Below are 15,773 nucleotides of genomic sequence, written 5' to 3' on the forward strand. Positions count from 1 at the left end.
CACGTGAATCCGCGGGTAACGAACCGCCTGTACAAGGGGGCCTAATGTAGTTGATCCATACTCCATGCCAGTTGGTGGCGGTAAAACACTAAGAAGTTGCTTTCAAACTGCCATAAAACAAACAGAAGAAGAAAAGGGGCAACCAACCACAGCAGCAGCAAGCCGTTGTTCGCAACATTATCATGGCGGCGGCGCGCAGCTTGCGACTGTCGGTGAAATCGGACAGCGGCTCCGACCGTTCAGACTCCGAGTCCGACTCGGAGTCCGACAGAGGCGGCCGCGGGGCCGAACCCATGGAAGTGGAGGAGGGCGAGCTGGAAGCCGAAGATATCTCCATCAGTCGCTCCGTAAAGGATCTACTGCCGGTAGGTTGTCCCCCCTTGGGCCTCACCAGACACGGCGCTGGCGTCCTCTGTGTCCCGTGGAACTGTGGAGGGACAGCGGGCTTGTGGTAACATCGATCCGCCGGAACTCATGGTGGCTGTTTTGCACATCATTGTTCTGCATTCTTAATGATTTTTTTTTTTTTTAGACAAATTGAGACGCGGCTGGCTGAATAAAGTCGTGCGTTTTTGTCACTTGTTGCCAAGCACCATCCTGTGGCGTTGCCTCCAAACTCGCATTGGGAAAACGCACTTAAAACATTCTTCATCGTTTCATTTGCTCAAGCGATTGATATTTCATAACGCTGTTGGACAATATCGTTTTGTTGTCCAGCGCCCGGTTATTCGGCTTTTTCACAATCAATCTTGGTGGTATTACGTATACATTTTAAAGCTCTTTCTGGGTATTTGCATTCCATTCCTCGTTTTCTCTTTGGGATAATTAGCTGAATTTGTCAACATGAGTTGCAGTGTTAGAGACTGAGAACTTAATCATTTGATTTGTCATTTGTCTGTGACGTTTTTCAGGTTTGAGTGGATTTGTGTGCAATGTACTGCCCTGTGTGTCCACCCTAGGATATGTTTGATGACAGAAACCCTCCAAACAAATGTGGCATCACAGTGTTGATTTCACATCCATTGTATTGAGCTCGGTGCAGATGTGTAGTTACCATGGTTTTGATTTTGATTCATTCTGGTATTTTTTTCCTTCAATGTGCCCTGGAATGCACTGTTCTGCCTCTTTGAAAATAAATTTCTCATCCAACTCACATCCCAAAGGTTTTGTGTTTGATACGAGTGTGGATTTGCTCTGTTTGCAGGATATGAGCAGGCGATATGAGAACAAAGCTGGAGCCTTCATCACCGGTATTGACGTCAATTCGAAGGTAAAAACTAAAAACGCTCCGCACGTGTTTTCTGCGGTTCAACTTCGATTCATGCGTTGATTGTGTTCCCGCCAGGAGGCCATCGAGAGGAAAGAAAAGCGAGCGAGGCGTTTCCATTTCCATGGTGAAGTGAACGCCACTCAGCGCAACATCTTTCTGGATAAAGATGCTGTAAAGAAAGGTAGGAGGAGACGTAGACCACAAAAACTAAAAACCTTTTGTGGTTGTATTGAAAACTGCGTTGACTGTACATGTCTTCAGCCATCCCCAAAGTGCGCATGGAGGCTGTCCACATCACTGGCGTCGACGACATGAGCACCCAGGACGTCTTTGGGTATTTTAAGGAATATCCCCCCGCGCACATTGAGTGGATTGACGACACTTCCTGTAAGCATGCTCGCCTTTCCCCCCCACTCCACAGACTTGTTCCACCAATGCATTCATTTCCTTTTAGGAAATATGCGTCTTAATGAAATGACAGGTTTGCGTCAATATTTTAAGAATGATATCACCGCCGATGGTTGCGGATGGGTTAATCTCACACTTGATGGTTGGGCAAACACTCCATTGACTCAAGTATTTGTATAGAAATAATAAAATGTACATTTCCCCAGGCAATGTAGTTTGGCTGGATGACAATACAGCCATTAGAGCCTTCATCAACACAAGCCGAATGCCGGACCTGCACGCCGGCATCACAGATACGGGGCGTACCACCCAGCCGGGCAACCCCAGCAAAAGTCAGTAAAGGAACAAATGATTCCCTTAAAAGGGTCAGGGCGAATGCCATGATGGGAGTTCTGATCGCAGGTCGTCAGAGCCAAGGGACAGACGACGAAGGTGGCGATGTGGATGAGGAGGTGAAGAAGAGCAGCGAGGAGTGCGCCAAAGACAGTGACGGGGAAGAGGAGCGCACAACAAAGGTGGAGGCCGGCCAGGTAACGAGTCCCCACAAATAACTGTCTCTTTAAGAATGTTTGCACAAATTTGAAATGTATTACAGCCCCTCAGTAATCAGTCTCATGGCATGAAATTTTTTTTTAATTTGACATCAGCAGGACGACTTGTCGCAGGCCGAGAGAGAGTCTCTGCTAAGGAACGAGCCGCGTCCTGCCATCAAACCCTTCAAAGGAAACAAGATCCTTCTTCGCTTTGCAACCGAAGGTCTCCTCTGCAGCTACATCTTGACATGAGAAAGAATGGACATCCGTAGATGAACCAGATCTTTATATATATTCTTCTTCAGATGACAAGAAAGAGCTGGGTGCTTCCCGGCGCAGTCGGTACTACATGAAGTATGGAAACCCCAACTACGGAGGCATGAAGGGAATTCTCAGCAACTCCTGGTAAGTCAAAACACATTGCCACCCTTTTGGAATGATTAGTGATCAATCCCAGCACCAAGCAGAATAATCAGAATTTTCATTTTTATGTATTATTTAATTTTAATTTGTGCTAGTTCTTCATATAATATTTTGGAACTTTTTTTTCCCGTGAAACTACAATTGATTGCGTTCTACATTTGTTTTTAAATAATACAGATGCACTTTATTTTTGTTTCATCTGGTTTCATAGTTAAAAACTTTAAATTATATAGCTAGCTTTGAAGAGTAGCAGTTGTGCACATGCTGTGGAAAAAGGCATGTTCTTAACAAAACCAAAATGTAATAGATAAAAAAAAAACTCTTAGTCTTTTTCTTTACTGTCTTCCAAAGCAGACTGAAGTAGTACGAGGTTTCTTTGCACAATGGATTGAAGCAGAAATCATTTTTAATTCTGCTTCATTTTCTCCAGGAAGAGGAGGTTCCACAACCGACGGCTCCAGCGAGACGTCATCAAGAGCAAGAAGCCTCTCATTGGAGACAGCATGGGACACACTCCACCATACACGCATCGACACTCCGGTATAAAGGAAAACACACACACACTCAAAACGTATCCACAAACCAAGATTTTTAGGTCCGGAATCATCATTATAACGAAAAAAAAAACCTGAAAAGACACTTGAAGTGACAAACCTTTCATTCCTGCAGCAGACCTGGTCAATTTACCTGAGGAGCCCATCAAAGAGGAGGAAGAAGAGGACGAGGAGGACTACGGTGACGAGGACATGGACTCGGATGACCGGGTGGTGGAGTTCAAAGAAAAAGGAGACAAAAGCAGCCCGCTCTCACGGCATCCGACGGCGGGTTCCCGAAGCAGGCCGGAGCGCTCGCCACCCCCATGGTCGGAATCGGACGAGATGGACTACGATCTGGAACTGAAGATGATCTCCACACCGTCCCCAAAGAAGAGCAAGAAGATGACGATGTATGCAGACGAGTTGGAGGGGCAGCTGAAGAGCATCAGGTCTGAACTGCGAGCCTGTTTTAATACTAGTAGAATTACGCTAAGTGTACACACTGTTGCCTTGAGAAAGTCCATCCATTTTCTTAACCGCTTGTCTTTACATGGATCGCAGGCTTGCTGGTGCCCATCCCAGCTGTCTTTCGGCAGCAGGCGTGGTACACTCTGAACCGCCAGCCAATCACAAGGCACGCAGGGACTAACAACCGGTCACACTCACAAACACACCCAAGCATGCATGTGTTTGGGAATGTGGGAGTACCCCTGAGAAAACCCACATGGGCACAGGGAGAACACGCAATCTCCAAGGGCACAGGGAGAACATGCAAACTCCACACAGGAAGGCCAGAGATGGAGTCAAATCCACAGATGTCCCCGAGTCATTGATTACAGTTTATAAGGCACTTTTGATGTTTTTTTAGAAGGTACCCTGATCGAAATTGTCCCGATGGTAAAATTATTTTCAATCGTCGCTAGGGTTACCATAATTTTTCATTAGGTTTTCCAACTAATTCTCTTTTCATAATTGCTGTTGTCAGCCTGTGCTAACTCAGTATCTCGTCCTGAACAGAAACCGGGTGGGAGAATCGGCATCACAAAGCAGGACCAAGTCCCCGTCACCCAGCAAAGTGACTGACGTGCGACAGCTGCTTGAGGAGAAGAGGCAGGGGCTGTCTCAGCACAGGCAGCAAGCCCCAGCAGTTAACAGTGGGAAGACAGGTGGGAAGGCCGCCAAGTACCGTAATTCCGCAAATATAAGACGCACCCTTAATTTGGGGGTCAAATTCTGGTATTTTCTATGCTACTGTGTATATGCCAAAATGCTAAAAAATGAAACTCCTGCCAGCACTTCAACATAGTGACAAAAAAATAAAAACACCAAAGTAATTTTACCATTCCTCTTTTTACAGATGTTCGACAGCGCCTTGGGAAGAGGCGCTACTCACATGAAAGGGGACGTTCTCAGTCTCCTGTCTCCCCGAGAGATACTCCTCCACCTGCCAGAGAACCAATAAGTGACGTGCACCGCCGGCTGGGTGTTGTCAGCCGGGACAGAGGCACCTCATCCAAGTCATCCAAAGACAGAAAGACAAGTGAGGACATCACACATATCAATCTTGCCTGGTCTTGTATTGATTCACAAGTTAAGGCAGGAATCTAGATGACTTAGGGGACGTTATTTTTAAATCCGACCGCAGGCAGCCTTTGGAGCCGACTGGGCGACAAAGAGGAAAAGACGGGAAGTCAGGAACGCGGGCCGAGCGGCGGGTCGTCGGAAACGTTCTCGTCCTCGCGCCGCAGCAGGAGACACAGGGGTAAGCGTGCCAAGAGGGAAGGCGAGGAAGAGGACGACACCACGCTGCAGAAGGTGTGGGGCGCCATGATCAAGCAAAAGCAGGAGCGTCGAAGCCACAAGATGAAGAAGAGCCGGCTGGACAACCTGCCGTCACTGCAGATCGAGATCAGCCGAGACAGCAGCGAAGACTCGGACGCTTGAGGACTTGATACACTGAATAAACCTGCTCGTGGATGGATCACGGAGAGGATCAAATTGGCACATACTTTTGGGACCCCTCCTCTACGCCCACAGTTTCACGTGCTTTATTTTAATACCGAATATCCAAAATTTGCTTTGGATGACATTCAACTTTTACTTTTATATTTTGAATTCAGTTTCCTTTTTGAAAAAAAAGTCTGTACCGGTAACATGGAACAATGTCGTTTTCAAGACAGGACCATTCCGCGTGATGTTGTTTGATAACAGGAAGTTATTCAGCAAACACTTTGATAAAATACGAAGCATCATATGAAGCTTTTCAAATGGGACCTAATGTTTTCATTTATAGTCATTCAATTGTCATTTATGTGTGGAACAGCAACAAGGCCAGTTTTCAGCCTAATATACATGAGCCATGATTAAAAAAAAAAAAGAGGAACTGTTACAATAAGCCCAAAACACATCCCTATTTATGTATAATACTGTAATAAATCTTCCCGCCTCTGCGCTACAAATATGTTGTACACATTCTAAATTCTCCATTTTAATTTTTCCTTAATATGCAAATGATGTCTGAGGCCAAAAAAAATCAATACATCAGCTTAAGCTTTTGTTTTTTGGTTTTGGTTTTCATGTCTTTGAATTACAGCTGTAGTGGACAAATCTTTTAACTATGGAACCAGTGAAATGATGACTACTTTGTGCTGAATTCCAATTACGTGGCTCACTAAAAGACTGAAAGGTAAAAGTGCAGACAGCAATAACACTGATTCTACTTTAGTGATTTAACCTGATTGGACCAAAAGACAATTCTGCTTCCACCCTGAAATACAAAAAAAAAAGTGTGTATGTTTGTTTCCATGACTTAAAAGTGTTTCTGGTTTACGAAATTAAGAGACTCATTTTCAATTTAACGTGCATGTAAAGTCAGTCATTAAAATGCTTTAGGTGTGTTTTTATGTCACGAGTGAACCATGATCGTTCTAGTGTTTTCACTTATTCTAATTTGTCATTAATGAGGTTAGCTAGAGGTGACATTTACCGATATCTTGTTTCCATTAACTTGATTGCAAATAATTACTCAGTGACTTCTTACATATGCATCATTTCATTATCTAAACCGCTTATCAAATTTGGAAAACGTGGCTTGTCACTTGTCAATGTTTGCGCGCTTGCCACCAATAGGGGGCAGTATATTACCACAAAATATGCCAAGTACATGTTACCGAAAGATAAAACATACTTGTAAGATTAATGTTTGCAACGGATGCTTAAACCAAATATTACGACTATAGTTCACTATACGCTAAGTATTTGTTCTATTTTCTTCATTAAGTAAAAAAAAAAATCCCTCCATCTGCGTCGATGTTCGTTGCGCAATTATTAAACTCGCACCACTTCTCGCTTCTCTGATTGGCTAGTTCTTGTGTCTGTTACTGAGAAAGATCCAATTGACAATCGAACATTTGCTTCCGTTTAAATGAAACGAGCCAATCGCAACGCGCTGACACGTTTCGTTTTGGTGACGTATAAAGGCCTTTAGTCGAAAACGCCATTTTGTTGGCGTCGGCGAAGTGGTGAGGGGTTGCCGTCTCCTCTCGAAACCGTTAATAAAAGAAGAAAAGATCGAAACTAGCAGTTCCGTTGAGGTAACGCAAGGATTTTGTTTCCCCTCATGAGTTAATGGACTGTCTCCTACTCAATGCGTACGCTCGCGACAAAGTTGGTGTAGCTTTTCCCCGCTCGAAGATGGACGACAGCGCGGCGAGGGAAGATGCCTGCCAAGAGTATCAGTCCTCGCTGGAAGACCTCACATTCAACAGCAAACCGCACATCAACATGCTGACCATCCTGGCCGAGGAAAACGTCAACTTCGCCAAGGATATCGTCGCGATTATTGAAGCACAAATAACTAAGGTTTTTATGATAAGAATATTCATTTTTGTTCCAAATGATCGATTGTTTGTGTCGACGTATGGTAGCCGCTTGCTAGCTTAAACATGGCGTCGGGCACTAGTCACAACATGTCGTCTCGCCTTCGCTCTTCTCTGGCAACGTTCCTTCCTGTTAGCAACGCAATAATACAATCCCTAAATTTAATCTATTGTCATCGAACTGAAATACAGTCATGCATCTATCTTTTTAACCATCGAAGGTCGCTCACTCGTGATGACCTCGTGTTGCATAAGTGAACCGAAGTCGGTTAAAACACTATTTGCAACGTGACATTTTAACGTCGTTGTGTTGGTTCGGTTTAAATTTTAGATCACCCTGTTATTGAATAACGTTTACAGGCCGTCGAGCAGGAAGTTGGAGTACTTTTTAGTAGTCGTCAGCTAAACTTAATAAACATCTATTCCGATGTTTATTTTGCTATAAATCTATTAGTCCTTGCGCGTGAATTGGTCCGATCATGAAGGTCATTTGTCATTATTTCAGGCCTGAATATTTTTTTCGTCATTTATAAGTCGTTTTAAGAAGCCTCGATTATTTGACAATTAAAAAGCGGGTGTCTAACCTGCTTGGTAAACATATCTAATGTTTATATATCAATGGCTATGTGGTGTTCTATATTTAACTTATGTTTAATTTAATACTGTTGTGTTCAAGGTATCTTAAGCTTAGCGATGAGATTCGTTGTGGTCTAGCCCGTGGCCTCGATTTGGAATAAACAAGCTTCGACCTTGAGCACATTGAGTACTCATTACCCAATTTGGTTAAGTAAATAGCGTTTCAGTAGATGTTTTTTTTTCCCCTTGTGGATTCCTACCTCTTTAGTTGTTGTGCATTTTCTGGAAGATTCGCCGTGTTTACATAGATCAGAAATAAGAATTTACAAAAGACCTTGAGACCACAGTGATGATTTTTTTTTAATACCCATCAGGTCTTATGATGTGACAAATTAAGTACAGAAAAAAGTTAGCTGGACATCAAATGTGCGCTTCGAGTGGAGTAAATTTTAGTCAGCAGTGTGCCTCAGTGCTCATTGTTTGGATTTTGACGCATGACGTAACACAAGTTTGATTTCGGTCACGTTTACCCTGCCTTTATTCGGGAGTGACTTTTGAAACTGTTCTTGACTGGCTAACATGTTTAATAATAAAAAATGTGAAATGTGCTTTTTGTCATTTTTTTCGTTTCCCAGAGTAATTTATTGGTACAAGTCTGCTTCCTTTTTACTGACAAAAGTTGAAGCGGCCATTGAAAAACATTCCACAGATGCTGCTTGGTTAAGTCATAGCGTTGAGTCATAGCGGTTTGACAGCAGCTGCTTCAAAATACTTGCCAAAATAAAATGAGCCGGTTTTAAAGCATAATAGTGATGGACATTTTTGGGGGGGTTGGAGGACTGAAAAACCATGACGAGCCACTGAAGCTGAAGACTCACCAGGGTAAAGTACAGAGAGTGGTTCATTCATGGGAAAGACCCTCTCTGGAGGTAAATTGACTCAAGGATGTGACAGCTCCCTTTTTTTTTTTTTTCTTCCCCACTCTCCAACTCCTGGACATTTTTCCTCGTTCACTCTGGAGTCAATCCAGACTGGTTGTCAAGAGGAACCTTTTGACTTTTTTGTGGACGAGGAAGCTTGGATCATCGCTTAGCCTAATTTTTTTTCCATCTTTTAGATTTGTTTATTTAGTGATGTCAAAAAATTTTGTGGGACACTTTTTGCCATTGTTAAGCATTTTTCCATTTATTCTGAAATGTTGTTTTTTTTAACCCCTGTTGTGTGCTAAACTTGTTGAGTTTTCTATCGCTCTAGGCCCCAGCAGCTGAGAAGCTTCCAGTTTTGTACTTAGTGGATTCCATAGTGAAGAATGTTGGAGGAGAGTACCTTGCAGTGTTTGCTAAAAACCTAATCCCTTCATTTATATGTGTCTTTGAAAAGGTACTGTTCTTCTTGATGCCTTTTTGCATTTTTTTTAATACAAACTGGTTCACCTTTAGCGTACATTTGTTCCTTGCTATGTCGTTTGTAGTCCCGTGCTATATTGTGTTTAGAGTTCTGTCATTAAAGCTATTGATCCATTTAAGTGTTAAATATGTGGCAATTTCTAAAATGTTATCGATCTTACATTTGCTCCCTAAGTAGCTGTGGACCAAGCAATGTCCTTTGTTTGTAGGTGGATGAGAACACTAGGAAGAGTTTGTTCAAGTTGCGATCAACATGGGACGAAGTGTTCCCTCTGAAGAAACTGTACGCGCTAGACGTACGGGTTAACTCAGTGGATCCGGCGTGGCCTATCAAGCCTCTGCCGCCTACAGTCAATGCCAGCATCCACGTCAATCCAAAGTTTTTGAAACAGGTGTGTAGTCAGAAAACAGCACTCTAATGTAATAATAACTGGTCATAATTGGAGGTAGGAGACTCTGTTCTTCAATTTCTCATCGTGTCATTTCTGTCCCTCATACACCCGTTTTCTGGACTAGTCCGAGGAGGCCCCTTCTCCTCGTCCTGCCCCGCCGCAACAGCCTCCGCCAGTAATTCAGTCCAGCTTGACCCAAGAGCAGCTGATCAGACAGCAGCTATTGGCAAAACAAAAGCAGCTTCTTGAACTTCAGCAGAAGAAGATTGAGCTGGAACTGGAGCAGACCAAAGCTCAGCTGGTAGGCAAGCCAATTTGGATCTGTTAGGTTAATGTTTGTGTTCACATGCTGTCGTCAGTTTTAATAGTTTGCAAAGTTAGCCTTAGTAGAAGATAGCTTTATGTTAGACAGGTCCGACTGTGAATTAATTTCCATACAATATTATGTTGCAGGCTGGAGGATTTTCACTATTAACGCCAAACCCAGTACCTCTGGTGACATCGCCAAAGCCGGTTGGCCAGCCTACACCTGTGGTTCGACCCCTGGTTACTCCTCAGCCTCAGAGTGACCCCAAATTACCCACTAGAGACCCACGTTTGAATCGCGTAGGACCCCCTGGACCCTCCAAAAGCAAAGAGCAGCCAATTGGTAAAAAGGAACCCCCTCCTGCAATTGTAATTCCTGTTGTAACGCCAGAGAAAAGAGCACCAGATAAAACGCTCCAATCAGATAAGGGACGGATCCCAAAAAAGGATGAGAAGCCCGGCGTGAAGTCTTCTCCGGTATTGAAAAATGTCCTGAGTAAAAATAAGAACGCAGAGGTCGAGAACCAAAAGTCTACAGACAACACAAAGAAAGACCCTCGGTTGAAGAAACGCTGCCTGGATAAGGCAGGAGACAGCAAAGAGGATGAGGAAAAAGAGAAGAAAAGATGTGGCGACAAGCGAGATGAGCCTCCTCGGGTCATTGAGTTACCAAAAGCCTACAAAGGAAGGCTGCAGAATGGCTCTGTGGCCACGCTTGGGTTTTTAGAAAAGGTTGCCGGCAATGCTCGAACGCATACCTGGAAGCGCACGCGCTCCAGGTCCAGATCACGTTCTCCTTCCTCGCCAAAGAGAAAAGGTAGAAGGTCGCCAAAAAGCAGAACCAGGAGCACCTCGCTGTCCCCGTCACCATCACGCAAGACGGACAAACAAAGGAGGGTCAGGGGTGACGAGTCGACCCACGGAAAGAACACGCGGGATGACAGACCAGCCTCGAAGAAGAACCAGGCGGAGAGCAGACGCTCAAAAACGCCAGTGGATGACCGCCGATCGAAGACTCCGGCAGATGATCACCGGGCTAAGACCACGGCGGACGACCGCCGGTCCAAAACTCCCGTGGACGACCGCAGATCTAAGACTCCGGCGGACGACCGCCGGTCTAAAACACCCGTGGACGACCGCCGCTCCAAGTCCAGAGACTCTCCTCGGAGCCACGATGGAGGCAGCAATCCAGTCAAAGATCCTCCTCCACGTTGGAGAAGTGGCTGGGATGAGAACAAACAGTGAGTCACTCATATTCGTAATGTTATATTCATCTCAACCGTTGTTAGCTCAATTGTTAAGATGAATGGTCTGTCTTTGCGCTTTCAGTCCGAAACCAGGAGACTCTCACGCGAAGCTGGCGCCTCAGAGGCATAAAACCTACAACACTCCAACACGACCCACTACACCCCGGACCCCGAAACACCGTCTCAGCGTAGACGCCAACCTTCAGATACCCGAAGTCCTCAACTCTGCATCCAAGAAAGATTTGCTTCGAAGGGTACGTCTATTTAAAAACTATATGGGCAAATACAGGAAGGTTTGTCATCTCAGAGATTGTTTGCTGCAAAATAAAACTTTGACCATTTTGTTATCCGCAGGCAAGCAAGAGTCTCGAAAGCGGGGAGATTTCGCAAGAGGACTTCCTGAACATGGCCCACAAGATCAAGACCTTCTTCCAGTACCAGGAAGAGAAGCAACAGCAACCAGAAAATTGGGATGCCACCGACAACTTTTCCCCCCAAAAGACATTGCAGGTCACACCCCCCGACTCCTTGGACCAGGCTCAGTTGACGTACTTTGAGCACAAGTCTAAGCTGAAAAAGACTCAGGTGGCACATCGTTCCAATGTTGAAGGCTGGGACGGTTTGGAGGAATGTGAGGGGACAAGCCGGGCACCTCAGGAACTGGGTGAGGGAATGATCTTAAGAAATCAGTGAGCACCATTATATTTTGAATGTATGTCTAAAGTTGTTTGTTTGACAGAAGAGGGGAGAAGCATGGAACAAAACGAACAAAGACCACCGCTCACACCCATGGTCGAGGAGTACAACCACGGAAAAGAGTTCCCTGCACTTAAATCTTTGCCAGGACTTCGTTTCAGGAGGAGGGTTGACCCCAGAGAGTCCAGTAAGTGTACTCCATACATTGGCTGTGTTTGTGCTTGACATAAGTTTCGTAGTGACGGATGGACTATTACCTCATTCGCTGCTAGCTTGGGCAAAATGGGATCATTGACATTTAAAGCAGTGAAAAAGTTAAATGTGACTAAACAAATGTAAATGAAAAATGCATATTACAGTTGGAACGCATATACGTATTTCTTCATGGCGCATATTTTTACTTACAGGTGAAAGAGAGTGGAACTCCCCCTTGACTGAGCGTCAACGAGAGGAGCAGAAAAGTGGCTACGACGCCCCGCGGCGGTACGGCCCACCGGGCGAGTCCAGGCACCGCGACCACCGGCGACTGGAAGGTCCCCCGCACTCTGGCGCTCTGGTTCACAGGAACTGTCCGAGCCCGTCTGCTCACGAACCTCTGGTCCCCATGTTTGAGCGTGAGCGCTTCTCGCCGCTCCACCAGAAGGACATGGCCGACATGAGCCCAGTTCCGCGCTTCGAGAGTCCCAACAGCGTACACTCAGACGATGGGCCCCTTCCTTCTGAACCTCCCCTCGCTCCCCATCCTATGCTTGGGGCACTGTTGTCTAATATTCATCAGTCAAGTAATTCCCCAGGACACACCCCTCCGCACGAAGGTCTTCATGGACACATGGGTTTGTCTCGACCACACCACCCTCCTGGCAGGTACAGTGAGCCGTCCCACTTTGAGGGTCATCACGCAGGCAGGCCCCTTCTTAACATGCCAGAGCGGTTTGATGGACCACACATACCACAGGGACCACTAAGGACCATGGACAATATGGTTTGTTTTGATGGTCCTTTGGGCCCGCAGGTTCCCTCAGTGTTTGAAGGACCGGGTCCTGGGCACTTTGAGAACCCGCTCCAGTGCTTTGACAACAACCTGGGGCCGGGACCTGGCCCAATGGGCTTCCAGCAGCGGCCACTGCCCTTTGAGAATCCCGCTCTGCGGCTGGAAGGCCCCGCTGGTCCAATATGTTTCGAGGCGCCCGGCCAGCCCGGACCCCGGTTTGATATGCCTCCTCAGGAAACGCACTTTGATAACCCCCCTGGCCAACAGGTTCCCCCAGGATTCGTGCCTCAGCTGGGCATTCCCATGCATCCGTTGCACCCTCCCATGTATGACAACAACCTCCCACCTCCGCAAAACTTCACAATGGCACAGCAGCCGTTCCCGGAGCCTTACCCGGAGCCGTTCCCGGAGCCCATCAGCACCCAGTACCACCCTGCGCCAATGGCCTTTCCCACGCCGTCAAACTTGCAACCCGCAGCTAACTTTTTGCCCGGTCCTACCTTTGGTCAGCCAAGCGCTGACCCCTATTTCAACACCGTAGTGGCTTCGGGCAACATGCAGCAGCCGGTGAGCGTCATTATGTACTACAGTTAAGTGGATTTGAATGTTTGTTTGTCATGCTCATGTTTGTTGTTTGCGCTCAGGTAAACGTTTTGAACATGAACCAACCTTTCCTGCCTCAGAACCAGCTGCCTTTTGCACAGCCAGGTGAGATCATGGTTACAAAAAGAAAAAAAATCCAGTTTGTCTAATGGATGTTTTTTTTTTTTTTCCCACCCACAGCCCCACAAATGCCTCCAGCAGAGAACCACTTCAGTCAGGTCGACGTCAACGACTTGCTTTCCAAACTTATCTCCACCGGCATCATCAAAGGGTCACAGCCCGATAGTACCGCTCCCAACAGCGGTCGGTCCACCTTCCTTTCCGCTGCATTATGCTCTCTGTTCTCCTTATCGAACGCCATTTTGTTAATGCCGACCTTCTATTTTCCCCCTCCCAGAGTTACCCGCAGCAGCACCAGAGGCGCCTCCTGTCGAGGAGGAGGAAGACGAGGAGGTTGAAGATGATTTCCCCGATCTCACCAACTTCAAGCTGGATGATATGAAACAGTGAGCATTTTGTTTCGGTTTTCAGGAGTTTTACCAATTCTTTCCCTGCCAACTTTGTAAAATTGGATTTTTGACATCTATAGTTATCGATGGCAGTGAATTATTGCTGAGTGGTCATTCAGTAGATCTCTCGGTCATGCTTTTGTTGTGCCCCTCCAGACGTTACGAGAGTGTGGTGACCAAGCTATACTCGGGGAACCAATGCTGTTTGTGCAGCATGAGGTTCACCGCTGCGCAGACGGACCTGTACGCCGACCACTTGGATTGGCACTTTAGGCAAAACCACGCTGGCAAGGTGGCTGGCAAAAAGATCACGCACCGCCGCTGGTATTATGGCCTCACGGTAAGGAACCAGGCATGTTCTTGACTCTGCTTTTACTGGAGAAGCCAGAAGTTCTCAATGTGTCATCTCGATTGGTTGTTTTTGCCAGGACTGGATTGAGTTTGAAGAGATCGCTGACCTGGAGGAGCGAGCCAAGAGCCTGTTCTTTGAGAAGGAGAACGAGGAGGAGGTTCAGAAGAGTCAGGCGGCGGCCAAAGAGAAGGAATTTCAGAGTGTCAAGGCTGCTAAAGATCAAGTCGCAGAGGTGGGTCCCGTTCTTAACAGCGTGACTTGTCGTGACCCAATCTGTCTGCAAATTTGACTTTACTACTGTAGCTAAGTAACTTGTATAAAAAACACTTCTTGATCATAATTAGTTGGAAAATGAGGGTAGCTGTAAAGTTCTTACAGCACATGAATCTTCAATGATCATAGATGACTACATTCTTACCAAGAAAGTACTACTTACATGGGCCAGGTTTTGCACACAGAACTGCAAATTAAATCAGTTCCAAACCATTATTTCGGGTGCGGCCAGGTCTTAAGAAAAACTTGTCATTCTTTACCCCAATCTTAAAATGTCGCTTCCTCGACAGTTGTGCGAAATCTGCCAGGAGCCCTTTGAAACATACTGGGTGGAGGAAGAGGAGGACTGGTTCCTCAAGAATGCCATCAGGGTTGATGATAAGGTGTGTGGGACCTTTGACCTTTTTTTGGGGTGGGGGGGTAGTTTTTGACACGCTATCTAATCACTTTCTTGCATCTTTTCTGGTCATAGAATTTCCATCCTTCATGTTTCGAGGATTATAAAAATGTGAGTATCCAAAGCACGAATAATGTCACCGTAAAGAATAAAAAAATCTTTTTCATGTTGACTGATCCGCTACTGTCATTCCCCTCAAGACGTCTTCGTACCTGGATTTGACGCCATCGCCCAATAAGGTGCTGACAGAAAACCCGCTGGGCATGTTGGTGAAGGCTGAAGAAGATGAGGATTCTCAGCCGTGCGCCTTGGCCGCCTCCATCAAGCAGGAAGCGGATTCCGAGGCATGCGAAGGCGAGCCCGCGGTCAAGGCGGAGGAAGAAGACGAGCAACTTTTAACAGACGTGCAATCAGAAGAAAAGAGACTGTGAGCAGCGTCTCGGCTGCGCTTTTTCTTTGTTTTGAAGGAAAAAGTCTTTGGTTGGCCGGCGATTTAACTTGAATACATTTTGGTATTTGTGCCGAGTTCTACGCATTGCTGCTGTTTCCATAAACGTTTCCTGTTCGGGCGCAACGTGTAAATGATTTAATTTATACATTAAAGTATTTTTGGAATCTCTGGCGTACCAGTGATTTGAATGAAACTGGTTCAAGTAGTAGTTTCGTTAACCCCTCGTTTGGACGAAGGTAAGCATCAATCCCGTTGGACCGTGGGAAATGGCGCGTCAATGGAAAGTTGCAGGGCACTTCTTTTTTTTTTTTTTGTCCTCCCCTCTTTGGTGTTTTTGGAGTTTCAATAAAGGTTTAGAAACGGACTGTTCTTGGTTTAATTGTTCTGCTTACAAAGTTAAATAAAGGTTTGGTGAATTTAAACATGACTTTTTGTCTCATTATTATGCCACTTTGGGCTTACTAAAGTGGGAATCAGGGATGTCGCTAAGCGAGTATTTTTTTTAAGCCCATTTTAACATTTTTCT

At 45.7% G+C, this 15,773-nt stretch overlaps 2 protein-coding genes across 5 annotated transcripts; both read left to right on the plus strand.

Moving 5' to 3' along the window:
• The first annotated feature begins 141 nt into the window (after positions 1 to 141).
• On the plus strand, positions 142 to 6,086 carry ncbp3 (nuclear cap binding subunit 3). Of its 3 annotated transcripts, none has more exons than XM_088441652.1 (13): positions 142 to 365; positions 1,205 to 1,270; positions 1,346 to 1,451; positions 1,532 to 1,657; positions 1,885 to 2,010; positions 2,081 to 2,208; positions 2,326 to 2,434; positions 2,517 to 2,616; positions 3,065 to 3,174; positions 3,304 to 3,619; positions 4,188 to 4,336; positions 4,528 to 4,710; positions 4,816 to 6,086. In XM_088441652.1, exons 1-13 carry the CDS (start codon positions 183 to 185, stop codon positions 5,112 to 5,114), a joined length of 2,001 nt encoding a protein of 666 aa, XP_088297778.1. In that variant the 5' UTR covers positions 142 to 182; the 3' UTR covers positions 5,115 to 6,086. The 3 variants fall into 3 exon arrangements, with proteins under 3 accessions (XP_088297778.1, XP_088297780.1, XP_088297779.1); XM_088441654.1 differs by having other exon boundaries at positions 3,307 to 3,619; XM_088441653.1 differs by having other exon boundaries at positions 2,329 to 2,434.
• Positions 6,087 to 6,675: 589 nt separating this feature from the next.
• Positions 6,676 to 15,669, plus strand: pcf11 (PCF11 cleavage and polyadenylation factor subunit). Of its 2 annotated transcripts, none has more exons than XM_088440333.1 (17): positions 6,676 to 7,031; positions 8,879 to 9,004; positions 9,240 to 9,422; positions 9,547 to 9,723; positions 9,876 to 10,969; positions 11,058 to 11,229; positions 11,330 to 11,639; positions 11,715 to 11,858; positions 12,079 to 13,229; positions 13,307 to 13,370; positions 13,446 to 13,568; positions 13,663 to 13,771; positions 13,931 to 14,114; positions 14,203 to 14,358; positions 14,690 to 14,782; positions 14,872 to 14,907; positions 14,997 to 15,669. In XM_088440333.1, exons 1-17 carry the CDS (start codon positions 6,798 to 6,800, stop codon positions 15,225 to 15,227), a joined length of 4,587 nt encoding a protein of 1,528 aa, XP_088296459.1. In that variant the 5' UTR covers positions 6,676 to 6,797; the 3' UTR covers positions 15,228 to 15,669. The 2 variants fall into 2 exon arrangements, with proteins under 2 accessions (XP_088296459.1, XP_088296458.1); XM_088440332.1 differs by having other exon boundaries at positions 11,718 to 11,858.
• The last annotated feature ends 104 nt before the right edge of the window (positions 15,670 to 15,773 follow it).

The sequence above is a fragment of the Hippichthys cyanospilos genome, chromosome 18 (assembly GCF_059441005.1).
Source record: "Hippichthys cyanospilos isolate Australia breed blue-spotted pipefish chromosome 18, RoL_Hcya_1.0, whole genome shotgun sequence".
Taxonomy (NCBI): domain Eukaryota; kingdom Metazoa; phylum Chordata; class Actinopteri; order Syngnathiformes; family Syngnathidae; genus Hippichthys; species Hippichthys cyanospilos.